The sequence below is a fragment of the Tachyglossus aculeatus genome, chromosome 1 (assembly GCF_015852505.1).
Source record: "Tachyglossus aculeatus isolate mTacAcu1 chromosome 1, mTacAcu1.pri, whole genome shotgun sequence".
NCBI classification, from domain to species: domain Eukaryota; kingdom Metazoa; phylum Chordata; class Mammalia; order Monotremata; family Tachyglossidae; genus Tachyglossus; species Tachyglossus aculeatus.
This window is the reverse complement of record NC_052066.1, coordinates 7276690-7304084: the sequence shown is the minus strand read 5'-3', so window position 1 is coordinate 7304084 and position 27395 is coordinate 7276690. Positions and strand designations below refer to the sequence as shown.

The 27395-nt window shown below is 47.8% G+C and overlaps 1 protein-coding gene across 1 annotated transcript in view; it reads right to left on the bottom strand.

The window, feature by feature from the left end:
- DPP10 (dipeptidyl peptidase like 10) overlaps positions 1 to 27395 on the bottom strand; it is a 301222-nt gene that overhangs the window by 6121 nt on the left and 267706 nt on the right. The window contains exons 20-25 of the mRNA XM_038753670.1: positions 26249 to 26443; positions 21307 to 21361; positions 17413 to 17512; positions 7289 to 7347; positions 7086 to 7158; positions 1520 to 1593 (exon numbers count right to left, since the gene is read on the bottom strand). Of these exons, the coding sequence (XP_038609598.1) occupies positions 1520 to 1593; positions 7086 to 7158; positions 7289 to 7347; positions 17413 to 17512; positions 21307 to 21361; positions 26249 to 26443 (556 nt within the window). The remainder of the gene's footprint in view (positions 1 to 1519; positions 1594 to 7085; positions 7159 to 7288; positions 7348 to 17412; positions 17513 to 21306; positions 21362 to 26248; positions 26444 to 27395) is intronic.

The following is a 27395-nucleotide window of genomic DNA, read 5'->3' as shown; positions in this document are numbered from 1 at the left end:
ACCAGTTGTCAGCTGTGTGACTGTGGGCAAGTCACTTAACTTCTCTGGGCCTCAGTTCCCTCATCTCTAAAATGGGGATGAAGACCGTGAGCCTCCCGTGGGACAACCTGATCACCTTGTATCCTCCCCAGTGCTTGGCACATAGTAAGCGCTTAACAAGTGCCATCATTATTATTAGCGTGGCTCAGTGGAAAGAGCACTGGCTTTGGAGTCAGGGGTCATGGGTTCAAATCCCAGCTCCGCCAACTGTCAGCTGTGTGACTGTGGGCAAGTCACTTCACTTCTCTGGGCCTCAGTGACCTCATCTCTAAAATGGGGATGAAGACTGTGAGCCCTCCGTGGGACAACCTGATCACCTTGTATCCTCCCCAGTGCTTAGAACAGTGCATTGCACATAGTAAGTGCTTAACAAATGCCATCATTATTAGTATTATTATAGTAAGCGCTTAACAAATGCCATCATTTCTAGACTGTGAGCCCACTGTTGGGTAGGGACTGTCTCTATATGTTGCCACCTTGTACTTCCCAAGCGCTTAGTACAGTGCTCTGCACACAGTAAGCACTCAATAAATACGATTGATTGATTGATTGATTATTATTATTACAAGGGGGAGACAGACAACAAAACAAGTTTATTGTTCTATTGTCCTCTCCCAAGCGCTCAGTACAGTGCTCTGCGCACAGCGAGCGCTCAATATTATTATTATTATTATATTGGCATTTATTAAGCGCTTACTATGTGCAAGGCACTGTTCTAAGCGCTGGGGAGGTTACAAGGTGATCAAGTTGTCCCACGGGGGCTCACAGTCTTCATCCCCATTTTACAGATGAGGTAACTGAGGGCCAGAGAAGTGAAGTGACTTGCCCAAAGTCACCCAGCTGACAAGTGGCAGAGCTGGGATTTGAACCCATGACCTCTGACTCCAAAGTCCGTGCTCTTTCCATTGAGCCATGCTGCTTCTCCTTGTACCAATTGTATCTATTGATACAATTGAGTGCATGACTATTTATTTTATTTTGTTGGTATGTTTGGTTTTGTTCTCTGTCTCCCCCTTTTAGACTGTGAGCCCACTGTTGGGTAGGGACTGTCTCTATGTGTTGCCGACTTGTACTTCCCAAGCGCTTAGTACAGTGCTCTGCACATAGTAAGCGCTCAATAAATACGATTGATGATGATGATGATGATGAATGAACAGCCCCAAAAGGCTGTTTGTCCTGGATCGATCCGATTCCACCAAGACCATTCCAAGAGAAGCGGCGTGGCTCAGTGGGGAGAGCCCGGGCTTGCGAGCCAGAGGTCATGGGTTCTAATCCCGACTGCGCCACTTGTCAGCTGGGTGACTTTGGGCGAGTCGCTTCACTTCTCTGGGCCTCGGTCACCTGATCTGGGGATGAAGACTGGGAGCCCCACGTGGGACAGCCTGATCACCTTGTATCTCCCCCGGCGCTTAGAACAGTGCTTCGCACATAGTAAGCGCTCAACAGAGGCCTTCATCATCAAATGTGTAGCGATCCGTACCTGCAGGGTATAATTCACGCCGGCTTCGATCAGGTGCTTGATTAGTTCTGCGGAATGCTGGAAATGCACGTCGGCTGCAAGAGACGCGAACCCACAGGGCCACCATGTTAAACATCATCATCATCATCATCATCATCAATCGTATTTATTGAGCGCTTACTATGTGCAGAGCACTGGACTAAGCGCTTGGGAAGTACAAGTTGGCAACATATAGAGACAGTCCCTACCCAACAGTGGGCTCACGGTCTAAAAGTCTTAAACATCCCCTGGCTCCTCTTCCCGTCATTCATTCCTTCATTCGGTCGTATTTATTGAGCGCTTACTATGTGCAGAGCACTGGACTAAGCGCTTGGGAAGTACAAATCGGCAACGGCCCTACCCGACGATGGGCTCACAGTCTAGAAGCCTCTAGAACCCTCTACGCCTGTAGTGACTTTGGAGAGTCACTTCACTTCTTTGTGCCTCAGTTCCCTCCTCTGTAAAATGGGGATGAAGACTGTGAGCCCCCCGTGGGACAACCTGATCACCTTGTATCCTCTCCGGCGCTTAGAACAGCGCTTGGCACATAGTAAGCGCTTAACAAATACCGTCATCGTTATTATTAACTTCTCTGTACCTCATCTGGAAAATGTAGATTTATTTATTTTATTTATTTATTACTCTTTATTTATTTATTTATTTTACTTCTACCTATCTATTCTATTTATTTTATTTTGTTAGTATGTTTGGTTTTGTTCTCCGTCTCCCCCTTTTAGACTGTGAGCCCACTGTTGGGTCGGGACTGTCTCTATATGTTGCCAACTTGAACTTCCCAAGCGCTTAGTACAGTGCTCCGCACACAGTGAGCGCTCAATAAATACGATTGATGATGATGACGTAGATAAAGCGCTTAGTCCAGTGCTCTGCACACAGTAAGCGCTCAATAAATACGATTGATTGATTGATTAGATGAAGACTGTGAGCCCCACGTGGGACAACCTGATCACCTTGTATTTCCCCCAGCGCTTAGAACAGTGCTTGGCACATAGTAAGCACTTAACAAATAACATCATCATTATTATTCACTTCTCAATACCTCATCTGGAAAATGTAGATTCATTCACTCAATCGTATTTATTGAGCGCTTACTGTGTGCAGAGCACTGGACTAAGCGCTTGAATGAAGACTCTGAGCCCCACGTGGGACAACCTGATCACCTTGTATTTCCCCCAGCGCTTAGAACAGTGCTTGGCACATAGTAAGTGCTTAACAAATGCCGTCATTATTATTATTTCACTTCTCTGGGCCTCAGTGACCTCATCTGAGAAGCAGCGTGGCTCAGTGGAAAGAGCCCGGGCTTGGGATTCAGAGGTCATGGGTTCAAATCCCGGCTCCGCCACTTGCCAGCTGTGTGACTTTGGGCATGTCACTTCACTTCTCTGGGCCTCAGTTACCTCATCTGCAAAATGGGGATTGTGAGCCCCACGTGGGACAACCTGATCACTTTGTAGCCTCCCCAGCGCTTAGAACAGTGCTTTGCACATAAGTGCTTAACAAATACCAAAAAATATTATTATTATCTGTAAAATGGGGGTGAAGATTGTGAGGCCCACGTGGGACAACCTGATCACCCTGTATCTCCCCCAGCGCTTAGAACAGTGCTCGGCACATAGTAAGCGCTTAACAAATACCATCATTATTATTATTAACTTCTCTGTACCTCATCTGGAAAACGAAGATTAAGACTGTGAGCCCCACGTGGGACAACCTGATCACCTTGTATCTCCCCCAGCGCTTCGAACAGTGCTCGGCACATAGTAAGCGCTTAACAAATACCATCATTATTATTATTAACTTCTCTGTACCTCTTCTGGAAAACGAAGATTAAGACTGTGAGCCCCACGTGGGACAACCTGATGACCTTGTATCTCCCCTAGTGCTTAGAACAGTGCTCGGCACATAGTAAGCGCTTAACAATTACCATCTTTATAATCATTCTGTCTCCCCCTTCTAGACTGTGAGCCCACTGTTGGGTAGGGACCGTCTCTATATGTTACCAACTTGTACTTCCCAAGCGCCTAGTCCAGTGCTCTGCACACAGTAAGCGCTCAATAAATACGATTGAATGAATGAATGAATGATTTATTACTGACTCTATTGCCCTCTTCCAAGCGCTCAGTCCAGTGCTGTGCACACAGTAGGCCATCAGCTCCTTGAGGGCAGGGATCTTGTCGACCAAATCTATCCTCCTCTCTCCAGCGCTCTGTGCAGTGCTTTGCACTCCAAAAGGACTCAAAAACATCCTCTTGATGGATGGGTTTCCAGTTTCCTTCCCGTCCCTTCTGTGCCCCATCCAGGTTTGGTGATCCCAGCTTCTCCCCCACTGCTCCCACCTGTCCCAAGCTGGTCACCTCTGTCCGGCCCCACTGCCCTCTGCTCCTCCGCCGCTAATCTCCTCACCGTACCTCGTTCTCGCCTGTCCCGCCATCGACCCCCGGCCCACGTCCTCCCCCGGGCCTGGAATGCCCCCAATCCCTCTGCCCATCCGCCAAGCTCGCTCTCTTCCTCCCTTCAAGGCCCTGCTGAGAGCTCACCTCCCCCAGGAGGCCTTCCCACACTCAGCCCCTATCTTCCTCTCCCCCTCGTCCCCTTCTCCATCCCCCCCATCTTACCTCCTTCCCTTCCCCACAGCAATTGTATATATGTATATATGTTTGTACATATTTATTACTCTATTTATTTATTTATTTTACTTGTACATATCTATTCTATTTATTTTATTTTGTTAGTATGTTTGGTTTTGTTCTCCGTCTCCCCCTTTTAGACTGTGAGCCCACTGTTGGGTAGGGACTGTCTCTATATGTTGCCAATTTGTACTTCCCAAGCGCTTAGTACAGTGCCCTGCACATAGTAAGCGCTCAATAAATACGATTGATGATGATGATGATGGTGGTCAGCCAGATGTCCCCTGTCCCAGTGGTCGGCCACAGGCCATCCCCCATCCCAGCTGTCAGCCAGAGACCACCCCCATCCCATAATTCTAATAATCCCATCCCACAATCCCATAATTCTATTTATTCTGACGATTTTGACACCTGTCTACATGTTTTGTTCTGACTGTTCAATTGCTTAAGGGGCCCAACTCCTCTGTAAATGATGTACATTTATTATAGCTGTTCTATTATAGTTGTAATTCGGTTTATTCTGGTGATTTTGACACCCGTCTCCATGTTTTGTTTTGTTGTCTGTCTCCCCCTTCTAGAGTGTGAGCCCGTTGTTGGGGAGGGACCGTCCCTATATGTTGCCGACTTGTACTTCTCAAGCGCTTAGTCCTGTGCTATGCACATAGTAAGCACTCAATAAATATGACTGACTGAATGAATGAACGAATGAACCAGAGACCACCCCCTTCCCAGGGGTCAGCCAGAGACCACCCATCTCAGTGGTCAGCCAGAGACCACCCCAATCCCAGGAGTCAGCCAGAGATATACCATCCCAGTGGTCAACCAGAGACCACCCCCATCCCAGTGGTCAGGCTCAGACCACCCTCCATCCCAGAGGTCAGCCAGAGACCTACCATCCCAGTGGTCAACCTGAGACCATCCCCTTCCCAGTGGTCAGCCAGAGACCACCCCAATCCCAGGAGTCAGCCAGAGACCTACCATCCCAGTGGTCAACCAGACACCACCCCCATCCCACTGGTCAGGACACAGGCCACCATCTATCCCAGTGGTCGGCCAGAGACCACCCATTTCATCGGTCAGCCAGAGACATACCATCCCAGTGGTCAACCAGAGACCACCCCCCACCCCAGCGGTGGGCCAGAGACCACCCATTTCAGCGGTCAGCCAGAGATCTACCATCCCATTGGTCCACCTGAGACCGTCCCCTTCCCAGTGGTCAGCCAGAGACAACTGCAATCCCAGGAGTCAGCCAGAGTCCTACCATCCTAGTGGTCAACCAGAGACCACCCCCTTCCCAGTGGTCAGCCAGAGACCACCCATTCAGTGGTCAGCCAGAGACAACCCCAATCCCAGGAGTCAGCCAGAGACCTACCATCCCAGTGGTCAATGAGAGACTAACCCCCAACACAGCAGTCGGCCAGAGACCACCCATTTCAGCGGTCAGCAAGAGACCTACCATCCCAGTGGTCAACCTGAGGCCATCCACTTCCTAGTGGTCAGCCAGAGACCACCCCAATCCCAGGAGTCAGCCAGAGACCTACCATCCCAGTGGTCAACCAGAGACCACCGCCATCCCAGTGGTCAGGACACAGGCCACCATCCATCCCAGTGGTCAGCCAGAGACCACCCATTTCAGCGGTCAGCCACAGACGTACCATCCCAGTGGTCAACCAGAGACCACCACTCCAACCCAGCGGTGGGCCAGAGACCACCACTCCAACCCAGCGGTGGGCCAGAGACCACCCATTTCAGTGTTCAGCCAGAGATCTACCATCCCAGTGGTCAACCTGAGCCCATCCCCTTCCCAGTGGTCAGCCAGAGACCACCCCAATCCCAGGAGTCGGCCAGAGACCTACCATCCCAGCGGTCAACCAGACACCACCCCCATCCTAGTGGTCAGGGCACAGGCCACCATCCATCCCAGTGGTCGGCCAGAGACCACCCATTTGAGCGGTCAGCCAGAGACCTACCATCCCAGTGGTCAACCAGAGACCACCCCCCACCCCAGTGGTGGGCCAGAGACCACCCATTTCAGTGGTCAGCCAGAGACCTACCATCCCAGTGGTCCACCTGAGACCATCCCTTTCCCAGTGGTCAGCCAGAGACAACCCCAATCCCAGGAGTCAGCCAGAGACCTACCATCCCAGTGGTCAACCAGAGACCACTACCCCACCCCAGCGGTGGGCCAGAGACCACCCATTTCAGTGTACAGCCAGAGACCTACCATCCCAATGGTCACCCTGAGACCATCCCCTTCCCAGTGGTCAGCCAGAGACCGCCCCAATCCCAGGAGTCGGCCAGAGACCTACCATCCCAGCGGTCAACCTGAGACCCCCCCCATCCCAGTGGTCAGGACACAGGCCACCATCCATCCCAGTGGTCGGCCAGAGACCACCCATTTCAGCGGTCAGCCAGAGACCTACCATCCCAGTGGTCAACCAGAGACCACCCCCCACCCCAGCAGTGGGCCAGAGACCACCCATTTTAGTGTTCAGCCAGAGACCTACCATTCCAGTGGTCAGCCAGAGATCACCCCCTTCCCAGTGGTCAGCCATAGACCACCCATTTCTACGGTCAGCCAGATACTTACCATCCCAGTGGTCAGCCAGAGACCACCCCCTTCCCAGTGGTCAGCCGTAGACCACCCATTCCTGCAGCCAGCCAGAGTCTCCCCCATCCTGGTGGTCAGCCAGAAGCCCCCATCCCATTGGTCAACCAGAGACTTACCATCCCAGTGGTCAACCAGAGAATCCTCCTGCCCAAAGGTCATCCAGAGGTCACCCATCCCAGAAGTCAGCCAGAGATCCCCCCATCCCAGCAGTCAACCAGAGACCACCCCCCAATTCCACCGGTCAGCCAGAAATCCCCCCACCCTCCATCCAAGCGGTCAGCCCGACACTTACCGTCGGCCGTCCCGTGAATGATGAGCAAGTTTTCGTCCCTCATGCTGTGCAGGTTGTGCAGGACGCTGGCCGCCTGCGAGGAAGGAGGGCCTGCTGAGCGGGGGCTCGATTTTCCGGGCTGGAGGTGGGCTTCCCCTCCCCCAAACTCCGGCCCCCCGCCTCCCACTGGCCCCCCAGCTCAGTGTGGGGGACGCCGGCGTTACCTGATAAACGCTGTCGTCCTTGGTGGGTCTGCCCAAGTACCTCTCTGAGAAAGCAGAAGCTGTACCACAACAGAACAGAACAGAGAGGGTGGGGTTGGGGGAGCTGGGCGCCCCATAATAATAACAATAATAATAATGTTGGTATTTGTTAAGCGCTTACTAGGTGCCAAGCACTGTCCTAAGTGCTGGGGAGGTGACAAGGTGATCAGGTTGTCTCACCCGGGGCTCTCAGTCTTCATCCCCATTTTACAGATGAGGGAACTGAGGCCCAGGGAATAATAATAATAATAATAATAATGGCATTTATTAAGCACTTACTATGTGCAAAGCACTGTTCTAAGCGCTGGGGAGGTTACAAGGTGATCAGGTTGTCCCACGGGGGGCTTACAGTCTTAATCCCCATTTTACAGATGAGGGAACTGAGGCCCAGAGAAATGAAGTGACTTGCCCAAAGTCACACAGCTGACAATTGGCGGAGCTGGGATTTGAACCCATGACCTCTGACTCCAAAGCCCAGGCTCTTTCCACTGAAACATGCTGCTTAAGCACTTACTATGTGCAAAGCACTGTTCTAAGCGCTAAAACGGTATTTGTTAAGCGCTTACTAAGTGCCAAACGCTGTTCTACGCGCTGGGGTAGATTCAAGGTCATGGGGTTGTCCTAAGTGGGGCTCACAGACTTCATCACAGGGAAGTGAAGTGACTGGCCCAAAGTCACACAGCTGATAATTGGCGGAGCTGGGATTTGAACCCATGACCTCTGACTCCAAAGCCCGGGCTCTTTCCACTGAGCCACGCTGCTTCTTGATATTCTCCCCTTCCTCAGCCCCACAGCATTTAATAATAATAACAATAATGATGATGATGGTATCTGTTAAGCGCTTACTATGTGCCAAGCACTGTTTTAAGCGCTGGGGGGGATACAAGGTGATCGGGTTGTCCCACTTGGGGGCTCACAGAGAAGCAGTGTGGCTCAATTGCAAGAGCCCGGGCTTGGCAGTCAGAGGTTGTGGGTTCAAATCCCAGCTATGCCACTTGTCAGCTGTGTGAATTTGGGCAAGTCACTTCACTTCTCTGGGCCTCAGTTACCTCATCTGTAAAATGGGGATTAAGGCTGAATCCCAAGTGGGACAACCTGATCACCTTGTATCCTCCCCAACGCTTAGAACAGTGCTTTGCACATAGTAAGTGCTTAATAAATGCCAACATTATTATTGTTAATCCCCATTTTACAAATGAGGTACCTGAGGCTCAGAGAACTTAAGTGACTTGTCCAAGGTCACACAGCAGACATGTGGCTGAGCTGGGATTCGAACCCATGACCTCTGACTCCCAAGCCCGGGCTCTTTCCACTGAGCCACGCTGCTTCTCCCATCTTCTTGGGCCACATTCCCCGCAACTTTTCATAGTGTTTCTTAGGGTTCACTCATTCATTCAGTTCAATCGTATTTATTGAGCGCTTACTGTGTGCAGAGCGCAAGTGTGCCTCCGTGGAAAGAGCCCGGGCTTTGGAGTCAGAGGTCATGGGTTCAAATCCTGACTCCGCCAATTGTCAGCTGGGTGACTTTGGGCAAGTCACTTCACTTCTCTGAGCCTCAGTGACCTCATCTGTAAAATGGGGGATTAATAATAATGATAATAATAATGATGGGATTTATTAAGCGCTTATTATGTGCGAAGCACTGTTCTAAGCACTGAATTAAGTCTGTGAGCCCCCGATGGGACAACCTGATCACAGTGCTTTGCACATAGTAAACGCTTAATAAATGCCATCATTATTATTGTAACCTCCCCAGTGCTTAGAACAGTGCTTTGCACATAGTAAGCGCTTAATAAATGCCATTATTAATGTTATTATTATTATTACTTACCATTAGGACTAGGCCTAGGGTTAGGGTTAGGATTAGATTTAGTCTGACCCAATTATCTCACATCTACCCCAGGGCTTAGAACAGTGTTTGGTGCAGAGTAATAATAATAATAATAACGATGCTATTTGTTAGGTGCTTACTATGTGAAACCACTGTTGGGTAGGGACCGTCTTTATATGTTGCCAACTTGTACTTCTCAAGTGCTTCGTACAGTGCTCTGCACACAGTAAGCGCTCAATAAATACGATTGAATGAATGAATGAACCACAGTCTAGAGGGGGAGACGGACATGAATAGAAATAAATAAATGATGTATGTGGACGTAAGTGCTGTGGGACTGAGGGAGGGGGGAAGAAAGGGGGAAAATAATAATAGTAATAATAAGAATTATTATTATGGCATTTGTTAAGCACTTACTATGTGCCAAGCACTGTTCTAAGCACTGGGGGAGATACAAGGTGATCAGGTTGTCCCACGTAGGGCTCACAGTCTTCATCCCCATTTTACAGATGAGGGAACTGATGAGGTAGTAAATGCTAAACAAATACAATTATTATTATTCTTATTATCATTAATTTTTAGGGTTAGGGTTAAGGTTAGGGCTAGCCCATTGTTGGGTAGGGACCGTCTCTATATGTTGCCGATTTGTTCTTCCCAAGCACTTAGTAAGTGCTCTGCACACAGTAATCGCTCAATAAATACAATTGAATGAATGAATGAATGAATAAGGGTTAGGGTTAGGGCTAGGGTTACGGTAATAATAATAATAATAATAATAATAATAACAATAATAATAATAATTGTATTTGTTAAGCGCTTACTATGTGCAAAGCACTGTTCTAAGCGCTGGGGTAGGGGTTAGATTTAGCCTGACCCTATTATCTCGTATGTACCCCAGTGCTTAGAACAGTGTTTGGCACATAGTAAGTGCTTAACAAATACCACAATTACTCATTCTTATTATCATTATTATTTGTACATCAAAGATTAATGTTAGGAAGACTTAATAATAATAATAATGATGGTATTTGTTAAGCACTTACTATGTGGCAAGCACTGTTCTAAGCGCTGGGGTGAATACAATAATAATAATGATGGCCTTTATTAAGCGCTTACTATGTGCAAAGCACTGTTCTAAGCATTGGGGAGGTTCCAAGGTGATCAGGTTGTCCCACGGGGGGCTCACAGTCTTCATCCCCATTTTACAGATGAGGGAACTGAGGGACAGAGAAGTGAAGTGACTTCCCCAAAGTCACACAGCCAACAATTGGCGGAGTCGAGATTTGAACCCGTGATCTCTGACTCCAAAGCCCGTGCCCTTTCCACTGAGCCACGCTGCTTCTCATCAGGTCATCAGGTTGTCCCATGTGGGGCTCACAGTCTCAATCTCCATTTTAGAGATGAAGGAACTGAGGCCCAGGGAAGTGAAGGGACAAGCCCAAGGTCACACAGCTTATAAGCGGCGGAGGTGGAATTAGAACCCACGACCTCTGACTCCCAAATCCAGGCTCTTGCCACTAGGCCAGGCAGCTCCTCGGAGTTGCTACGAAAGAGCCTGGAAACAGTCATGAAATGGGCTGAGGGAACAATTGCCACAAAAAAGCGCTTAGTACAGTGCTCTGCACACAGTAAGTGCTCAATAAATACAATTGAATGAATGAATGAAAAAATACAGAGCGTCGACTCTGTACCATTGATTAATTGATTGATTTGGGGCAACTACTGCTGTGAAAAAAGGAAAGTCCCCATGCTTAGATACCTAGCATACGCATATCTAGAAAACTGGGTTACCAAATTTTTGGTTGTGATAAACATTTAGAGGGGTGTGCTATCTATATTCAAGTCACTATGTATATATGTTTGTACATATTTATTACTCTATTTATTTTACTTGTACATATTTATTCTATTTATTTTATTTTGTTAATATGTTTTGTTTTGTTGTCTGTCTCCCCCTTCTAGACCGTGAGCCCGCTGTTGGGTAGGGGACTGTCTCTCTAGGTTGCCAACTTGGACTTCCCAAGCGCTTAGTCCAGTGCTCTGCACACAGTAAGTGCTCAATAAATACGATTGAATGAATGAATGGCGTTTCCAGTGACAATGTAAGGATCCCGGAAGCCGGACGGTGAAAAAACAGGATAGAAAAGGCACCGATTCTTTGGAAATGTGGCATCGGAGAAGGCTTTGGCGAGTCCCACGGCCTGCCCCCAAAACCAACAAATGGATTTTGGAGCAAATACGGCCAGAGTGGTGTAGGGAAGGACAAATGACTGGACTTGGATGAGCAGATTTTGGAGACATCATGAGGAGGACGGAAACAGTCATGAAATGGGCTGAGGGAACAATTGCCACAAAAAAGCGCTTAGTACAGTGCTCTGCACACAGTAAGTGCTCAATAAATACGATTGAATGAATGAATGAAAAAATACAGAGCGTCGACTCTGCGGTGTTTCCAGTGACAATGTAAGGATCCCGGAAGCCGGACGGTGAAAAAACAGGATAGAAAAGGCATCGATTCTTTGGAAATGTGGCGTCGGAGAAGGCTTTGGCGAATCCCACAGCCTGCCCCAAAAACCAACAAATGGATTTTGGAGCAAATACAGCCAGAGTGGTGCAGGGAAGGCCAAATGACTGGACTTAGATGAGCAGATTTTGGACACATCATGAGGAGGACAGAAACAGTCATGAAATGGGCTGAGGGAACAATTGCCACAAAAAAGCGCCTAGTACAGTGCTCTGCACACAGTAAGCGCTCAATAAATATGATTGAATGAATGAATGAAAAAATACAGAGCGTCGACTCTGCGGTGTTTCCAGTGACAATGTAAGGATCTCGGAAGCCGGACGTTGAAAAAACAGGATAGAAAAGGCATTGATTCTTGGAAATGTGGTGTTGGAGAAGACCTTGGCAAATCCCACGGCCTGCCCCAAAAACCAATAAATGGATTTTGGAGCAAATACAGCCAGAGTGGTGTAGGGAAGGCCAAATGACTGGACTTAGATGAGCAGATTTTGGACACATCATGAGGAGGACAGAAACAGTCATGAAATGGGCTGAGGGAACAATTGCCACAAAAAAGCGCCTAGTACAGTGCTCTGCACACAGTAAGTGCTCAATAAATACGATTGAATGAATGAATGAAAAAATACAGAGTGTCGACTCTGCGGTGTTTCCAGTGACAATGTAAGGATCTCGGAAGCCGGACAGTGAAAAAATAGGATAGAAAAGGCATCGATTCTTGGAAATGTGGCGTCGGAGAAGGCTTTGGCGAATCCCACAGCCTGCCCCAAAAACCAACAAATGGATTTTGGAGCAAATACAGCCAGAGTGGTGTTGGGAAGGCCAAATGACTGGACTTAGATGAGCAGATTTTGGACACATCATGAGGAGGATGGAAAAAGTCATGAAATGGGCTGAGGGAACAATTGCCACAAAAAAGCGCTTAGTACAGTGCTCTGCACACAGTAAGTGCTCAATAAATATGATTGAATGAATAAATGAAAAATACAGAGTGTCGACTCTGTGGTGTTTCCAGTGACAACGTAAGGATCCCGGAAGCTGGACCGTGAAAAAACAGGATAGAAAAGGCATGGATTCTTGGAAATGTGGCATCAGAGAAGGCTTTGGCGAATCCTACGGCCTGCCCCAAAAACCAACAAATGGATTTTGGAGCAAATACAGCCAGAGTGGTGTAGGGAAGGGCAAATGACTGGACTTAGATGAGCAGATTTTGGACACATCATGAGGAGGATGGAAACAGTCATGAAATGGGCTGAGGGAACAATTGCCACAAAAAAGCGCTTAGTACAGTGCTCTGCACACAGTAAGTGCTCAATAAATACGATTGAATGAATGAATGAAAAAATACAGAGCGTCGACTCTGCGGGGTTTCCAGTGACAATGTAAAGATCTCGGAAGCTGGACCATGAAAAAACAGGATAGAAAAGGTATCGATTATTTGGAAATGTGGCGTCGGAGAAGGCTTTGGCGAATCCCACGGCCTGCCCCAAAAACCAACAAATGGATTTTGGAGCAAATACAGCCAGAGTGGTCTTGGGAAGGCCAAATGACTGGACTTAGATGAGCAGATTTTGGACACATCATGAGGAGGACGGAAAAAGTCATGAAATGGGCTGAGGGAACAATTGCCACAAAAAAGCGCTTAGTACAGTGCTCTGCACACAGTAAGTGCTCAATAAATACGATTGAATGAATGAATGAAAAAATACAGAGCGTCGACTCTGCGGTGTTTCCAGTGACAATGTAAGGATCCCGGAAGCCGGACGGTGAAAAAACAGGATAGAAAAGGCATCGATTCTTTGGAAATGTGGCGTCGGAGAAGGCTTTGGCGAATCCCACAGCCTGCCCCAAAAACCAACAAATGGATTTTGGAGCAAATACAGCCAGAGTGGTGCAGGGAAGGCCAAATGACTGGACTTAGATGAGCAGATTTTGGACACATCATGAGGAGGACAGAAACAGTCATGAAATGGGCTGAGGGAACAATTGCCACAAAAAAGCGCCTAGTACAGTGCTCTGCACACAGTAAGCGCTCAATAAATATGATTGAATGAATGAATGAAAAAATACAGAGCGTCGACTCTGCGGTGTTTCCAGTGACAATGTAAGGATCTCGGAAGCCGGACGTTGAAAAAACAGGATAGAAAAGGCATTGATTCTTGGAAATGTGGTGTTGGAGAAGACCTTGGCAAATCCCACGGCCTGCCCCAAAAACCAATAAATGGATTTTGGAGCAAATACAGCCAGAGTGGTGTAGGGAAGGCCAAATGACTGGACTTAGATGGGCAGATTTTGGACACATCATGAGGAGGATGGAAACAGTCATGAAATGGGCTGAGGGAACAATTGCCACAAAAAAGCGCTTAGTACAGTGCTCTGCACACAGTAAGCGCTCAATAAATACGATTGAATGAATGAATGAAAAAATACAGAGCGTCGACACTGCGGTGTCTCCAGTGACAATGTAAGGATCCCGGAAGCCGGACGGTGAAAAAACAGGATAGAAAAGGCATCGATTCTTGGAAATGTGGCATTGGAGAAGGCTTTGGCAAATCCCATGGCCTGTCCCAAAAACCAACAAATGGATTTTAGAGCAAATACAGCCAGAGTGGTGTTGGGAAGGCCAAATGACTGGACTTAGATGAGCAGATTTTGGACACATCATGAGGAGGACAGAAAAAGTCATGAAATGGGCTGAGGGAACAATTGCCACAAAAAAGCGCTTAGTACAGTGCTCTGCACACAGTAAGTGCTCAATAAATACGATTGAATGAATGAATGAAAAAATACAGAGCGTCGACTCTGCGGTGTTTTCAGTGACAATGTAAGGATCCCGGAAGCCGGACGGTGAAAAAACAGGATAGAAAAGGCATTGATTCTTCGGAAATGTGGCGTCGGAAAAGGTTTTGGCGAATCCCACGGCCTGACCCAAAAAACAACAAATGGATTTTGGAGCAAATACAGCCAGAGTGGTGTAGGGAAGGCCAAATGACTGGACTTAGATGAGCAGATTTTGGACACATCATGAGGAGGACGGAAAGAGTCATGGAATGGGTTGAGGGAACAATTGCCACAAAAGAACGCTTAGTACAGTGCTCTGCACACAGTAAGTGCTCAATAAATACGATTGAATGAATAAATGAAAAAATACAGAGCGTCGACTCTGGTGTTTCCAGTGACAATGTAAGGATCCCGGAATTCGGACGGTGAAAAAACAGGATAGAAAAGGCATCGATTCTTTGGAAATGTGGCGTCGGAGAAGGCTTTGGCGAATCCCACTGCCTGCCCCAAAAACCAACAAATGGATTTGGGAGCAAATCGGATTCTCAGGAGAAGACACTCGTGCTAGAAAAAGTCCGGGGAAAACTTGGAAAAGGGATGCCGACAGCGAGATGGACAGAGACCCTAACAACCGTAACGGAAAAACCATGAGAAAGGTTGCGGATTATGTCAGAGGACAGCACGTTCTGGAGAAGGTATAGCCACAGAGTCGCTGTGGATCGGAAAAGACTCAACGGCGCTCAATAATAATAGCTTAGTACAGTGCTGTGCACACAGTAAGCGCTCAATAAATACGATTGAATGAATGAATAATAGGGTTAGGGTTAGAGCTAGGGTTAGAGTTTGGGTAAAGGTTAGGTTTAATAATGGTGTTTAATAATAATAATAATAATGGCATTTATTAAGCGCTTACTATGTGCAAAGCACTGTTCTAAGTGCTAGGGAGGTTACAAGGTGATCAGGTTGTCCCACGGGGGGCTCACAGTCTTCATCCCCATTTTACAGTGGTGTCTGTTAAGCGCTCAACTATGTGCCAGGCACTGTACTAAGCGCTGGGGTGGATACAAGCAAATCAGGTTGGACACAGTCCCTGTCCCACGTGGGGCTCACAATCTTAATCCCCATTTCACAAATGAAGTAATTGGGGCTCAGAGAAGTGAAGTGACTTGCCCAAGGTCACACAGCAGACAAGGGGCGGAGCTGGGATTAGAACCCATGACCTCTGATTCCCATGATTGATAATAATAATGATGGCATTTATTAAGTGCTTACTATGTGCAAAGCACTGTTCTAAGCACTGGAAAGGTTACAAGGTGATCAGGTTGTCCCCCGAGGGGCTCACAGTCTTCATCCCCATTTTACAGATGAGGGAACTGAGGCCCAGAGAAGGGAAGTGACTTGCCCAAAGTCATACAGCTGACAATTGGCAGAGGTGGGATTTGAACCCATGACCTCTGACAGCTCCACAGCTCGTGCTCTATCCACTACGCCATGCTGCTTCTCCTAATGATGGTATTTGCTAAGCGCTTACCATGTGCAAAGCACTGTTCTAAGCACTGAGGGGAGACAAGGTGATCAGGTTGTCATCCGAGGGGCTCACAGTCTTCATCCCCATTTTCCAGATGAGGTCACTGAGGCCCAGAGAAGTGAAGTGACTTGCCCAAGGGCACAAGCTGAGAAGTGGCGGGGCCGGGTTTAGAATCCATAATAATAATAAGAATAATAATGTTGGCATTTGTTAAGTGCTTATTATGTGCTAAGCACTGTTCTAAGCGCTGGGGGGAGATACAGAGTGATCAGGTTGTCCCACGGGGGGCTCACAGTCTTAATCCCCATTTTACAGATGAGGTAACTGAGGCTCAGAGAAGTTAAGTGACTTGCCCAAGGTCACACAGCAGACATGTGGCGGAGTCGGGACATATAGAGACGGTCCCTACCCAACAGCAGGCTCACAGTCTAGAAAACTCATTCATTCAATCGTATTTATTGAGCGCTTACTGTATGCAGAGCACTGAACTAAGCGCTTGGAAAGTCCAATTTGGCAACACATAGTGACAGTCCCTACTCAACAACAGGCTCACAGTCTAGAAGGGGGAGACAGACGACGAGACAAAACAAGTGAAGCAGCGTGGCTCAGTGGAAAGAGCCCGGGCTTTGGAGTCAGAGGTCATGGGTTCTAATCCTGCCTCCGCCAATTGTTAGCTGTGTTACTCTGGGCAAATCACTTCACTTCTCTGGGCCTCAGTGACCTCACCCGTAAAATGGGGATTAAGCCTGTGTGCCCCCGGTGGGACAACCTGATCATCTTGCAACCTCCCCAGCGCTTAGACCAGTCCTTTGCACATAGTAAGCGCTTAATAAATGCCATCATCATTATTATTATTACAATTTGGCAACAGATAGAGACGATCCCTACCCAACAACGGGCTCGCAGTCTAGAAAACTCATTCATTCAATCGTATTTATTGAGCGCTTACTGTGTGCGGAGCACTGTACTGAGCGCTTGGAAAGTCCAATTCGGCCACAGATAGAGATGGTCCCTCCCAGGCCCGGGCTCTACCCACTAGGCCGCCCCGCTTTTCGACGGGGCCTCCCGCTTTTAGGAGGCCTTCCCAGACTGAGCCCCTTCCTTCCTCTCCCCCTCGTCCCCCTCTCCATCCCACCCATCTTACCTCCTTCCCTTCCCCACAGCACCTGTGTATATGTATATATGTTTGTACATATTTATTACTCTATTTATTTATTTTACTTGTCCATATCTATTCTTTTTATTTTATTTTGTTAGTATGTTTGGTTTTGTTCTCCGTCTCCCCCTTTTAGACTGTGAGCCCCCTGTTGGGTAGGGAATGTCTCTATACGTTGCCAATTTGTACTTCCCAAGCGCTTAGTACAGTGCTCTGCACACAGTAAGCGCTCAATAAATACGATTGATGATGATGATGACGAGCTCACCATAGAAGCGCAGGTCTGTGATGGGAGCAAACACGGAGGCGCATTTGAAGAGATGCTCGTCGGACTTCAGGATCATCGACGTGACGTATCCCCCGTAGCCCTGAGGACGGGAGAATCAATCCACCGATCAATCGGGCGTGATTACTGAGCCCTTACTGTGCCGGGGCACTGTAATAATAATAATAATAATAATAATAATAATAATAATAATAATAATAATAATAATGATAGCAATAATAATGATGGCATTTGTTAAGCACTTACTATGTGCCAGGCATTGTATTAAGTGCTGGAGTGGATATGAGATAATCAGGTTAGACGCAGTCCCTGTCATTCATTCATTCATTCAATCGTATTTATTGAGCGCTTACTGTGTGCAGAGCACTGGACTAAGCGCTTGGGAAGTACAAGTTGCAACATCTAGAGACGGTCCTTACCCAACAGCGGGCTCACAGTCTAAAAGGGGGAGACAGAGAACAAAACCAAACATACCAACAGAATAAAATAAATAGAATAGATATGTACAAGTAAAATAAATAAATAAATAAATAGAGTAATAATTCTTATGGAAAGAGCCCGGGCTTGGGTGTCAGAGGTGGTGGGTTCTAATCCCGGCTCTGCCACTTGTCAGCTGGGTGACTTTGGGCAGGTCACTTCACTTCTCTGGGCCTCAGTTCCCTCATCTGTAAAATGGGGATTAAGACTGAGCCCCCCCGTGGGACAACCTGATCACCGTGTAACCCCCCAGTGCTTAGAACAGTGCTTGGCACAAAGTAAGCGCTTAATAAATGCCATCATTATTATTATTACAATTCGGCAACAGATAGAGACGGTCCCTACCCAACAATGGGCTCTAGAAAACTCATTCATTCAATCGTATTTATTGAGCGCTTACTGTGTGCAGAGCACTGTACTAAGTGCTTGGAAAGTCCAATTCGGCAACAGCTGACAAGTGGCGTTCTCTATCGGTGTGACTTTGAGCAAGTCACTTCACTTCTCTAGACCTCAGTCTCCTCAACTGTAAAATGGGGATTCAATACCTAATAACAGTGATAATTGTGGTATTTGTTAAGCACATACTATTCATTCATTCAATCGTATTTATTGAGCGCTATGTGCAGAGCACTGTACTAAGCGCTTGGGAAGTCCAATTCGGCAACAGCTGACAAGTGGCGTCTCTATGTGGCTTTGAGCAAGTCACTTCACTTCTTTATGCCTCAGTCTCCTCAACTGTAAAATGGGGATTCATCGTCATCAATCGTATTTATTGAGCGCTTACTGTGTGCAGAGCTCTGTGCTAAGCGCTTGGAAAGTCCAATTCAGCAACAACTGACAAGTGGCATCTCTGTGTGATTTTGAGCAAGTCACTTCACTACTCTATGCGTCAGTCTCCTCAACTGTAAAATGGGGATTCAATACCTAATAACAATGATAATTGTGGTATTTGTGAAGCACTTACTATTCATTTATTCAATCGTATTTATTGAGCGCTTACTGTGTGCACAGCTCTGTGCTAAGCGCTTGGAAAGTTCAATTTGGCAACAGCTGACAAGTGGCGTCTCTGTGTGATTTTGAGCAAGTCACTTCACTTCTTTATGCCTCAGTCTTCTCAACTGTAAAATGGGGATTCAATACCTAATAACAATGATAATTGTGGTATTTGTGAAGCACTTACTATTCATTCATTCAGTCGTATTTATTGAGCGCTTACTGTGTGCAGAGCACTGTACTAAGCGCTTGGAAAGTACAATTTGGCAACAGATAGAGACAATCCCTACCCCACGACAAGCTCACAGTCTAGAAGGGGGGAGACAGACAACAAAACAAAACAAGTAGACAGGCATCAATACCATCAGAATACATAAATAGAATTATAGAGATATGCACAAATTACAGATTCATTCATTCATTCATTCAATCGTATTTACTGAGCGCTTACTGTGTGCAGAGCACTGTACTAAGCGCTTGGGAAGTACAAACTGGCAACATTTAGAGACGGTCCCTACTCAACAATGGGCTCACAGTCTAGAAGTGCTATGTGCTCTGTGCCAAGCACTGTCCTAAGCGCTGAGGTGGATACAAGCCGATCGGGTTGGACACAGTCCCCGTCCCACGTGGGGCTCACGGTCTCCATCCCCATTTTCCAGAGGAGGGAACTGAGGCCCGGAGAAGTGAAGTGACTCGTCCAAGGTCACACATAGCAGACAAGGGTCGGAGGCTGGATTAGAACCCATGACCTTCTGACCTCAAGGCCCGGGATCTTTCCACTCCGGCACGCTGCTTCTTTATCCGGTCTCCCTCCCACTTAGACTGTCCACGCAGGACAGGGACTGTGTCAGAACATAATCGACCTGTGTCTACCCAGAACAGTGCTTTGCACATAGTAAGCGCTTAATAAATGCCATTATTATTATTATTGTTATTATTATTATTATTATTATTATTATTATTATTATTATTATTACCCCAGCGCTTGGAACAGTGTTTGACATGTTGGTTAGGAGGCCTTCCCAGACTGAGCCCCCTCCATCCCCCCCGCCTTACCTCCTTCCCTTCCCCACAGCACCTGTATATATGTATATATGTTTGTACATACTTATTACTCTATTTATTGATTTATTTTATTTGTACATATTTATTCTACTTATTTCATTTTGTTAATATGTTTGGTTTTGTTCTCTGTCTCCCCCTTCTAGACTGTGAGCCCACTGTTGGGTGGGGACCGTCTCTAGATGTTGCCAACTTGGACTTCCCAAGCGCTTAGTCCAGTGCTCTGCACACAGTAAGCGCTCAATAAATACGATTGAATGAATGAATGAATGAATACAGTGAGCACTTAAAGCGTGGCTCAGTGGAAAGAGCCCAGGGTTGGGAGTCAGAGGTCATGGGTTCTAATCCCCTCTCCGCCACTTGTCAGCTGCGTGACTTTGAGCAAGTCACTTCACGTCTCTGGGCCTCAGTGACTTCATCTGGAAAATGGGGATGAAGACTGGGAGCCCCACGTAGGACAAGCTGATCACCTTGTATCCTCCCCAGTGCTTAGAACAGTGCTCGGCACATAGTAGGTGCTTAACAGATACCATCATTATTATTATTATTATTTATTATTATTGTTATTTGGCTCAGTGGAAAGAGCCCGGGCTTTGGAATCAGTGGTCATGGGTTCAAATCCTGCCTCCACCAATTGTCAGCTGGGTGACTTTGGGCAAGTCCCTTCACTTCTCTGGGCCTCAGTTACCTCATCTGTGAAATGGGGATTGACTGTGAGCCTCCCGTTGGACAACCTGATCACCTTGTATCCCCCCCAGCGCTTAGAACAGTGCTTTGCACATAGTAAGCGCATAACAGATGCCATCATTATTATTATTAATCAATCAATCAATCGTACTTATTGAGCGCTTACTGTGTGCAGAGCACTGTGCTAAGCGCTTGGGAAGTACAATTTCGCAACATATAGAGACAGTCCCTACCCAACAGTGGGCTCACAGTCTAGAAGACTATTATTATTACCCGCACTGTTCTCCCCCCTTTAGACTGTGAGCCCACTGTTGGGTAGGGACCGTCTCTATATGTTGCCAATTTGTACTTCCCAAGCGCTTAGTACAGTGCTCTGCACACAGTAAGCGCTCAATAAATACGATTGATGATGATGATGATGTTGTGTAGAAACCATCTCAATATGTTGCCAACTTGTACTTCCCAAGTGCTTAGTCCAGTGCTCCGCACACAGTAAGCGCTCAATAAATATGATTGAATGAATTACCATGAAGGAATAAAAAGACGAAGGGGGCTCAAGAAGGGGGTGACAAGAGGGGACCCCCGACCCGCTAAGGGAAGCCCAGAGGGGTGAGCGGGGTGAGGGGAGGAGGGGGGTGGTCTCCTTCCCCCTCTTACCTTTCCGAAAATGCTCAGTCTCTTGGAGTCGACGAACGGCTGCTTCAGAAGCGACCTGTGGTGGAGAATCAATCAATCAATCAATCGTATTTATTGAGCGCTTACTGTGTGCAGAGCACTGTACTAAGCGCTTGGGAAGTACAAGTTGGCAACATATAGAGACAGTTCCTACCCAACAGTGGGTAAGACTGCGAGCCCTATGTGGGACAGGGACTGTGTCCAACCTGATTAGCTCATACCTACCCCAGTGCTTAGTACAGTACCTGGCACATAGTAAGAGCCCAATAAATACCATTAAAAGAAAAAAAAGCAGCCAGAAGCCTAGTTCATTCATTCATTCATTCATTCAGTCGCATTTATTGAGCGCCTCCCGTGTGCAGAGCACTGCACTAAGCGCTTGGGAAGCACAAGTCGGCAACATCTAGAGACGGTCCCTACCCAACAGTGGGCTCAGTTAGGACAAAGCGCCCACAGTCGAAACTGGTAAATCTTTTCATTCTCCAAAGAGAAGCAGCGTGGCTCGGTGGGAAGAGCCCGGGCTTGGGAGTCAGAGGTCATGGGTTCGAATCCCAGCTCTGCCACTTGTCAGCTGGGTGACCTTGGGCAAATCACCTCACCTCTCTGGCCCTCAGTTACCCCATCTGGAAAATGGGGATCAAGACCGTGAGCCCCAAGTGGGACTACATGATCACCTTGTATCTACCCCAGCGCCTAGAACAGTGCCTGGCACACAGTAAGCGCTTAACAGAACTTGGCGTTCATTTCCCCCGGCCCACCGCGTGACCTTGGCCCAGTCGTTTCCCCTCCTCCGGGCCTCGGTTTCCTCCCTTGTGAAACGGGGGGGGGATTCGATTCCTGCTCTCCCTCCCCCTTGGAGTGGGAGCCCCTGTTCTGGCCCGAGGACAGCATTTAGCGAAGCAGCGGAAAGAGCCCGGGTTTGGGAGTCAGAGGACGTGGGTTCTAATCCCGGCTCCGCCACGCGTCAGCTGGGTGACCTTGGGAGAGTCGCTTCGCGTCTCTGGGCCTCAGTGGCCTCATCTGGAAAATGGGGATGGAGACTTTGGGCAAGTCACTTCTAGACTGTGAGCCCACTGTTGGGTAGGGACCGTCTCTCTATGTTGCCAACTTGTCCTTCCCAAGCGCTTAGTCCAGTGCTCTGCGCACAGTAAGCGCTCAATAAATCCAATTGAATGAATGAATGAACTTCTCTGGGCCTCAGTGACCTCATCTGGAAAATGGGGGTGAAGGCTGGGAGCCCCGCGTGGGACAACCTGATGACCTTGGATCTATTCCAGCGCTTAGGACAGTGCTCGGAACATAGTAAGCGCTTAAAAAATGCCATTATCTTCTTATTTGTTTCTATATGTTGCCAGCATGTACTTCCCAAGCGCTTAGTACAGTGCTCTGCACACAGTAAGCGCTCAATAAATACGAGTGATTGATTGATTGATTGATTTTTTTTTTCCAGGGCTTGGCACATACCTAGTGAGGAACACAATAATACCTCCGTCATTAGTAGGGTCCCTGCTCCTGTGAGCTTACGGACTGGGTGAGGGAAGCGGGGGGCTTCAGAGCAGGGGTTCTGGGGTGGGAAGGGGGGTCTCGGGGCGGGGGTCCTAGGGTGGGAGTTATTATGAATAATAATAATAATAATAATAGTATTTGTTAAGCGCTTACTATGTGCCTACACTGTTCTAAGCGCTGGGATCGGGACAAACAAATGGGGTTGTTTGTGATGAAGCTCACAGTCTTCATCCCCATTTTCCATTTGGAGAAGTAGCGTGGCCCAGTGGAAAAAGCCTGGGCTTTGGAGTCAGAGGTCATGGGTTCAAATCCCTGCTCTGCCCATTGTCAGCTGGGTGACTTTGGGCAAGCCACTTCACTTCTCTGGGCCTCAGTGACCTCATCTGTAAAATGGGGATGAAGACTGGGAGCCCCCCGGGGGACAACCTGATCACCTTGTAGCCTCCCCAGCGCTTAGAACAGTGCTTGGCACATAGTAAGCGCTTAATAAATGCCCTCGTTATTATTATTATTATTATTTCCAGCTGAGGGGACTGAGGCCCAGAGAAGCAAAGTGACTTTCCCAAGGTCACAAAGCAGACAGGTGATGATGATGATGATGATGATGATGATGATGATGATGATGATGGTGATGATGGTATTTGTTAAGCACCTACTATGTGCCAAACACCGTTCTGAGAGCTGGGGGAGATAAAAGGTGATCGGGTTGTCCCCCGTGGGGCTCACGGCCTTCATCCCCATTTTCCAGCTGAGGGAACTGAGGCCCGGAGAAGTGAAGTGACTTGTCCAAGGTCACATAAAGTATAAGTGATGATGATGGTATTTGTTAAGCGCTTACTATGTGTCAAGCACTGTTCTAAGCACCATCACCCCCACCCTACCTCCTTCCCCTCCCCACAGCACCTGTATATAAATTTGTACAGATTAATTACTCTATTTATTTTACTTGTACATATTTACTATTCTATTTATTTGGTTAATGATGTGCATCTAGCTTTACTTCTATTTATTCTGATGACTTGACACCTGTCCACATGTTTCGTTTTGTTGTCTGTCTCCCCCCGTGAGCCCATTGTTGGGTAGGGACCATCTCTACATGTTGCCATCTTGGACTTCCCAAGCGCTTAGTACAGTGCTCTGCACACAGTAAGCGTTCAATACATAGAATAGAATGAATGAATGAATGAATACAAGGTGATCAGGTGGTCCCCCGTGGGGCTCACCGTCTCCATCCCCATTTTCCAGATGAGGTGACTGAGGCCCAGGGAAATGAAGCGACTTGCCCCAACTCACCCAGCTGATTAGTGGTGGAGCCCACTGTTGGGTAGGGACCGTCTCTATAAGTTGCCAACTTGTGCTTCCCAAGCGCTTAGTACAGTTGTCCTATGGAAGGCTCACAGTCGTCATCCCCATTTTCCAGATGAGGTCACCGAGGCCCAGAGAAGTGAAGTGACTTGCCCAAGGTCACCCAGCTGACAATTGGTGGAGCCGGGATTTGAACCCATGACCACTGACTCCAAAGCCTATGTGCTTTCCACTGAGCCATGCTGTTGTATCTACCCTAGCGCTTGGCATATAGCAAGCGCTTAACAAATGCCAACATTATTATTATTATTATTATACTCTGGGCCTCAGTTCCCTCATCTGTAAAATGGGGATGAAGACTGGGAGCCCCACAGGGGATAACCTGATCACCTTGTACTCCCCCCACATCCCAGCGCTTAGAACAGTGCTTGGCACATAGTAAGCGCTTCACAAATACCAACATTATTATTATTATTATACTCTGGGCCTCCGTTCCCTCATCTGTAAAATGGGGATGAAGACTGGGAGCCCCACAGGGGATAACCTGATCACCTTGTATTCCCCCCACATCCCAGCGCTTAGAACAGTGCTTGGCACATAGTAAGCGCTTCACAAATACCAACATTAATATTATTGGTAATAATAAGAGAAGCAGTGTGGCTCAGTGAAAAGAGCCCGGGCTTGGGAGTCAGAGGTCATGGGTTCAAATCCCGACTCCACCAATTGTCAGCCGTGTGACTTTGGGCAAGTCACTTCATTTCTCTGGGCCTCAGTGACCTCATCTGGAAAATGGGGATGAAGACTGTGAACCCCCCATGGGACAACCTGATCACCTTGTATCCTCCCCAGTGCTTAGAACAGTGCTTTGCACTTAGTAAGCACTTAAGAAATGCCATCATTATTATTATTATTATTATTCTGTGGGCCTCAGTGCCCTGATCTGTAAAATGGGGATGAAGACTGTGAACCCCCCGTGGGACAACCTGATCACCTTGTATCCTCCCCAGCGCTTAGAACAGTGCTTTGCACTTAGTAAGCACTTAAGAAATGCCATCATCATCATTATTATTATTATTCTCTGGTCCTCAGTGACCTCATCTGTAAAATGGGGATGAAGACTGTGAACCCCCCGTGGGACAACCTGATCACCTTGTATCCTCCCCAGCGCTTAGAACAGTGCTTTGCACTTAGTAAGCACTTAAGAAATGCCATCATTATTATTATTATTGTTATTATTCTCTGGGCCTCAGTGACCTCACTTGTAAAATGGGGATGAAGACTGTGAACCCCCCATGGGACAACCTGATCACCTCGTATCCTCCCCAGCGCTTAGAACAGTGCTTTGCACTTAGTAAGCACTTAAGAAATGCCGTTATTATTATTATTATTATTCTCTGGGCCTCAGTGACCTCACCTGTAAAATGGGGATGAAGACTGTGACCCCCCCATGGGACAACCTGATCACCTTGCATCCTCCCCAGCGCTTAGAACAGGGCTTTGCACTTAGCAAGCGCTTAACAAATGCCATTATTATTATTACAGTGCTCTGCACACACGAAGCGCTCAATAAATCATCATCATCATCAATCGCATTTATTGAGCGCTTACTATGTGCAGAGCACTGGACTAAGCGCTTGGGAAGTACAAATTGGCAACATCTAGAGACAGTCCCTACCCAACAGTGGGCTCACAGTCTAAAAGGGGGTGCGACTGATTGATTGACTGGTGGAGCTGGGATTAGAATTAGATTATGGTTGTACACATTTATTACTCTATTTTTTTATTTTACTCGTACATTTCTCTCCTATTTATTTTCTTTCGTTGGTATGTTTGGTTCTGTCCTCTGTCTCCCCCTTTTAGACCGTGAACCCACTGGCGGGTAGGGACCGTCTCTACGTGTCGCCAACTTGGACTTCCCAAGCGCTCAGTCCAGTGCCCTGCACATAGTAAGCGCTCCATAAATACGACCGATCGATCGATCGATTGATTGATCAGAACCCACGGCCCTCCGGCCCCTAGGCCGGGCCGCCTCCCCGTCGGAGTCTGGGGGCCGGGGTCCCGGGGCGGGTGGAGGATTGGGATGGGGGGTCTCGGGGCGGGAGGCCGGGCTGACCTGACGGCGGCCATCTGGTCGTTGGCGTCGACGACGCCGAGGGCCCGGTGGACGTCGCGGAGGAGGCTGAGCCCGCGGGCGCCGCTGCCCCGGCCGGCGAAGCGGGCCACGATGACGCCCCCGGCCTCGCCCAGCACCGACCACCAGTCCGCCTCGAAACGCTCGCTCACTGCCTCACACCCCGGAGCTTCGCCCCTGAACATCAACAGAAGCAGAATAATAATAATAATAACAATAATACTAATAAGGCCTACACTTATTAGTACACTATAATGCTAAAGACGGCCTTTAGGAAGTGCTCACTCTGTGCAAAGTACTGTACGAAGCACTTGGGAAGCACCGGTTGGCAACATATAAAGACAGTCCTAAGCACAAAGTACTAAGCACTGGGGATGATCAGATCGAATCAAATCAATCGGATTTATTGAGCGCTTACTGTGGACTAAGCGCTTGGGAAGTCCAAGTTGGCAACATATAGAGACAGTCCCTACCCAACATGGGCTCACGGTCTAAGAGGGGGAGACAGAGACCAAAACCGAACATACCAACAAAATAAAAATAAATAGATATAATAATAATGTTGGTATTTGTTAAGCGCTTACTATGTGCAAAGCACTGTTCTAAGCGCTGGGGTAGATACAAGTTGATCAGGTTGTCCCACGTGAGGCTCACAGTCTTAATCCCCATTTTACAGATAGGGCAACTGAGGCACAGAGAAGTTAAGTGACTTGCCCAAAGTCACACAGCTGACAATTGGCAGAGCCAGGATTTGAACCCATGACCTCTGACTCCAAAGCCCGGGCTCTTTCCACTGAGCCACGCTGCTTCTCTTATGTTATGTTAGATATGTTAGAGAAGCAGCGTGGCTCAGTGGAAAGAGCCCGGGCTTTGGAGTCAGAGGTCATGGGTTCAAATCCCGGCTCCGCCAGTTGTCAGCTGTGTGACTTTGGGCCAGTCACTTCACTTCTCTGGGCCTCAGTTCCCTCATCTGGAAAGTGGGGATTAAGACTGTGAGCCCCCCGTGGGACAACCTGATCGCCTTGTAGCCTCCCCAGCGCTTAGAACAGTGCTTTGCACGTACTAAGTGCTTAATAAATGCCATCATTATTATTATAAGCACTGGGGATGATCGAATCGAATCAAATCA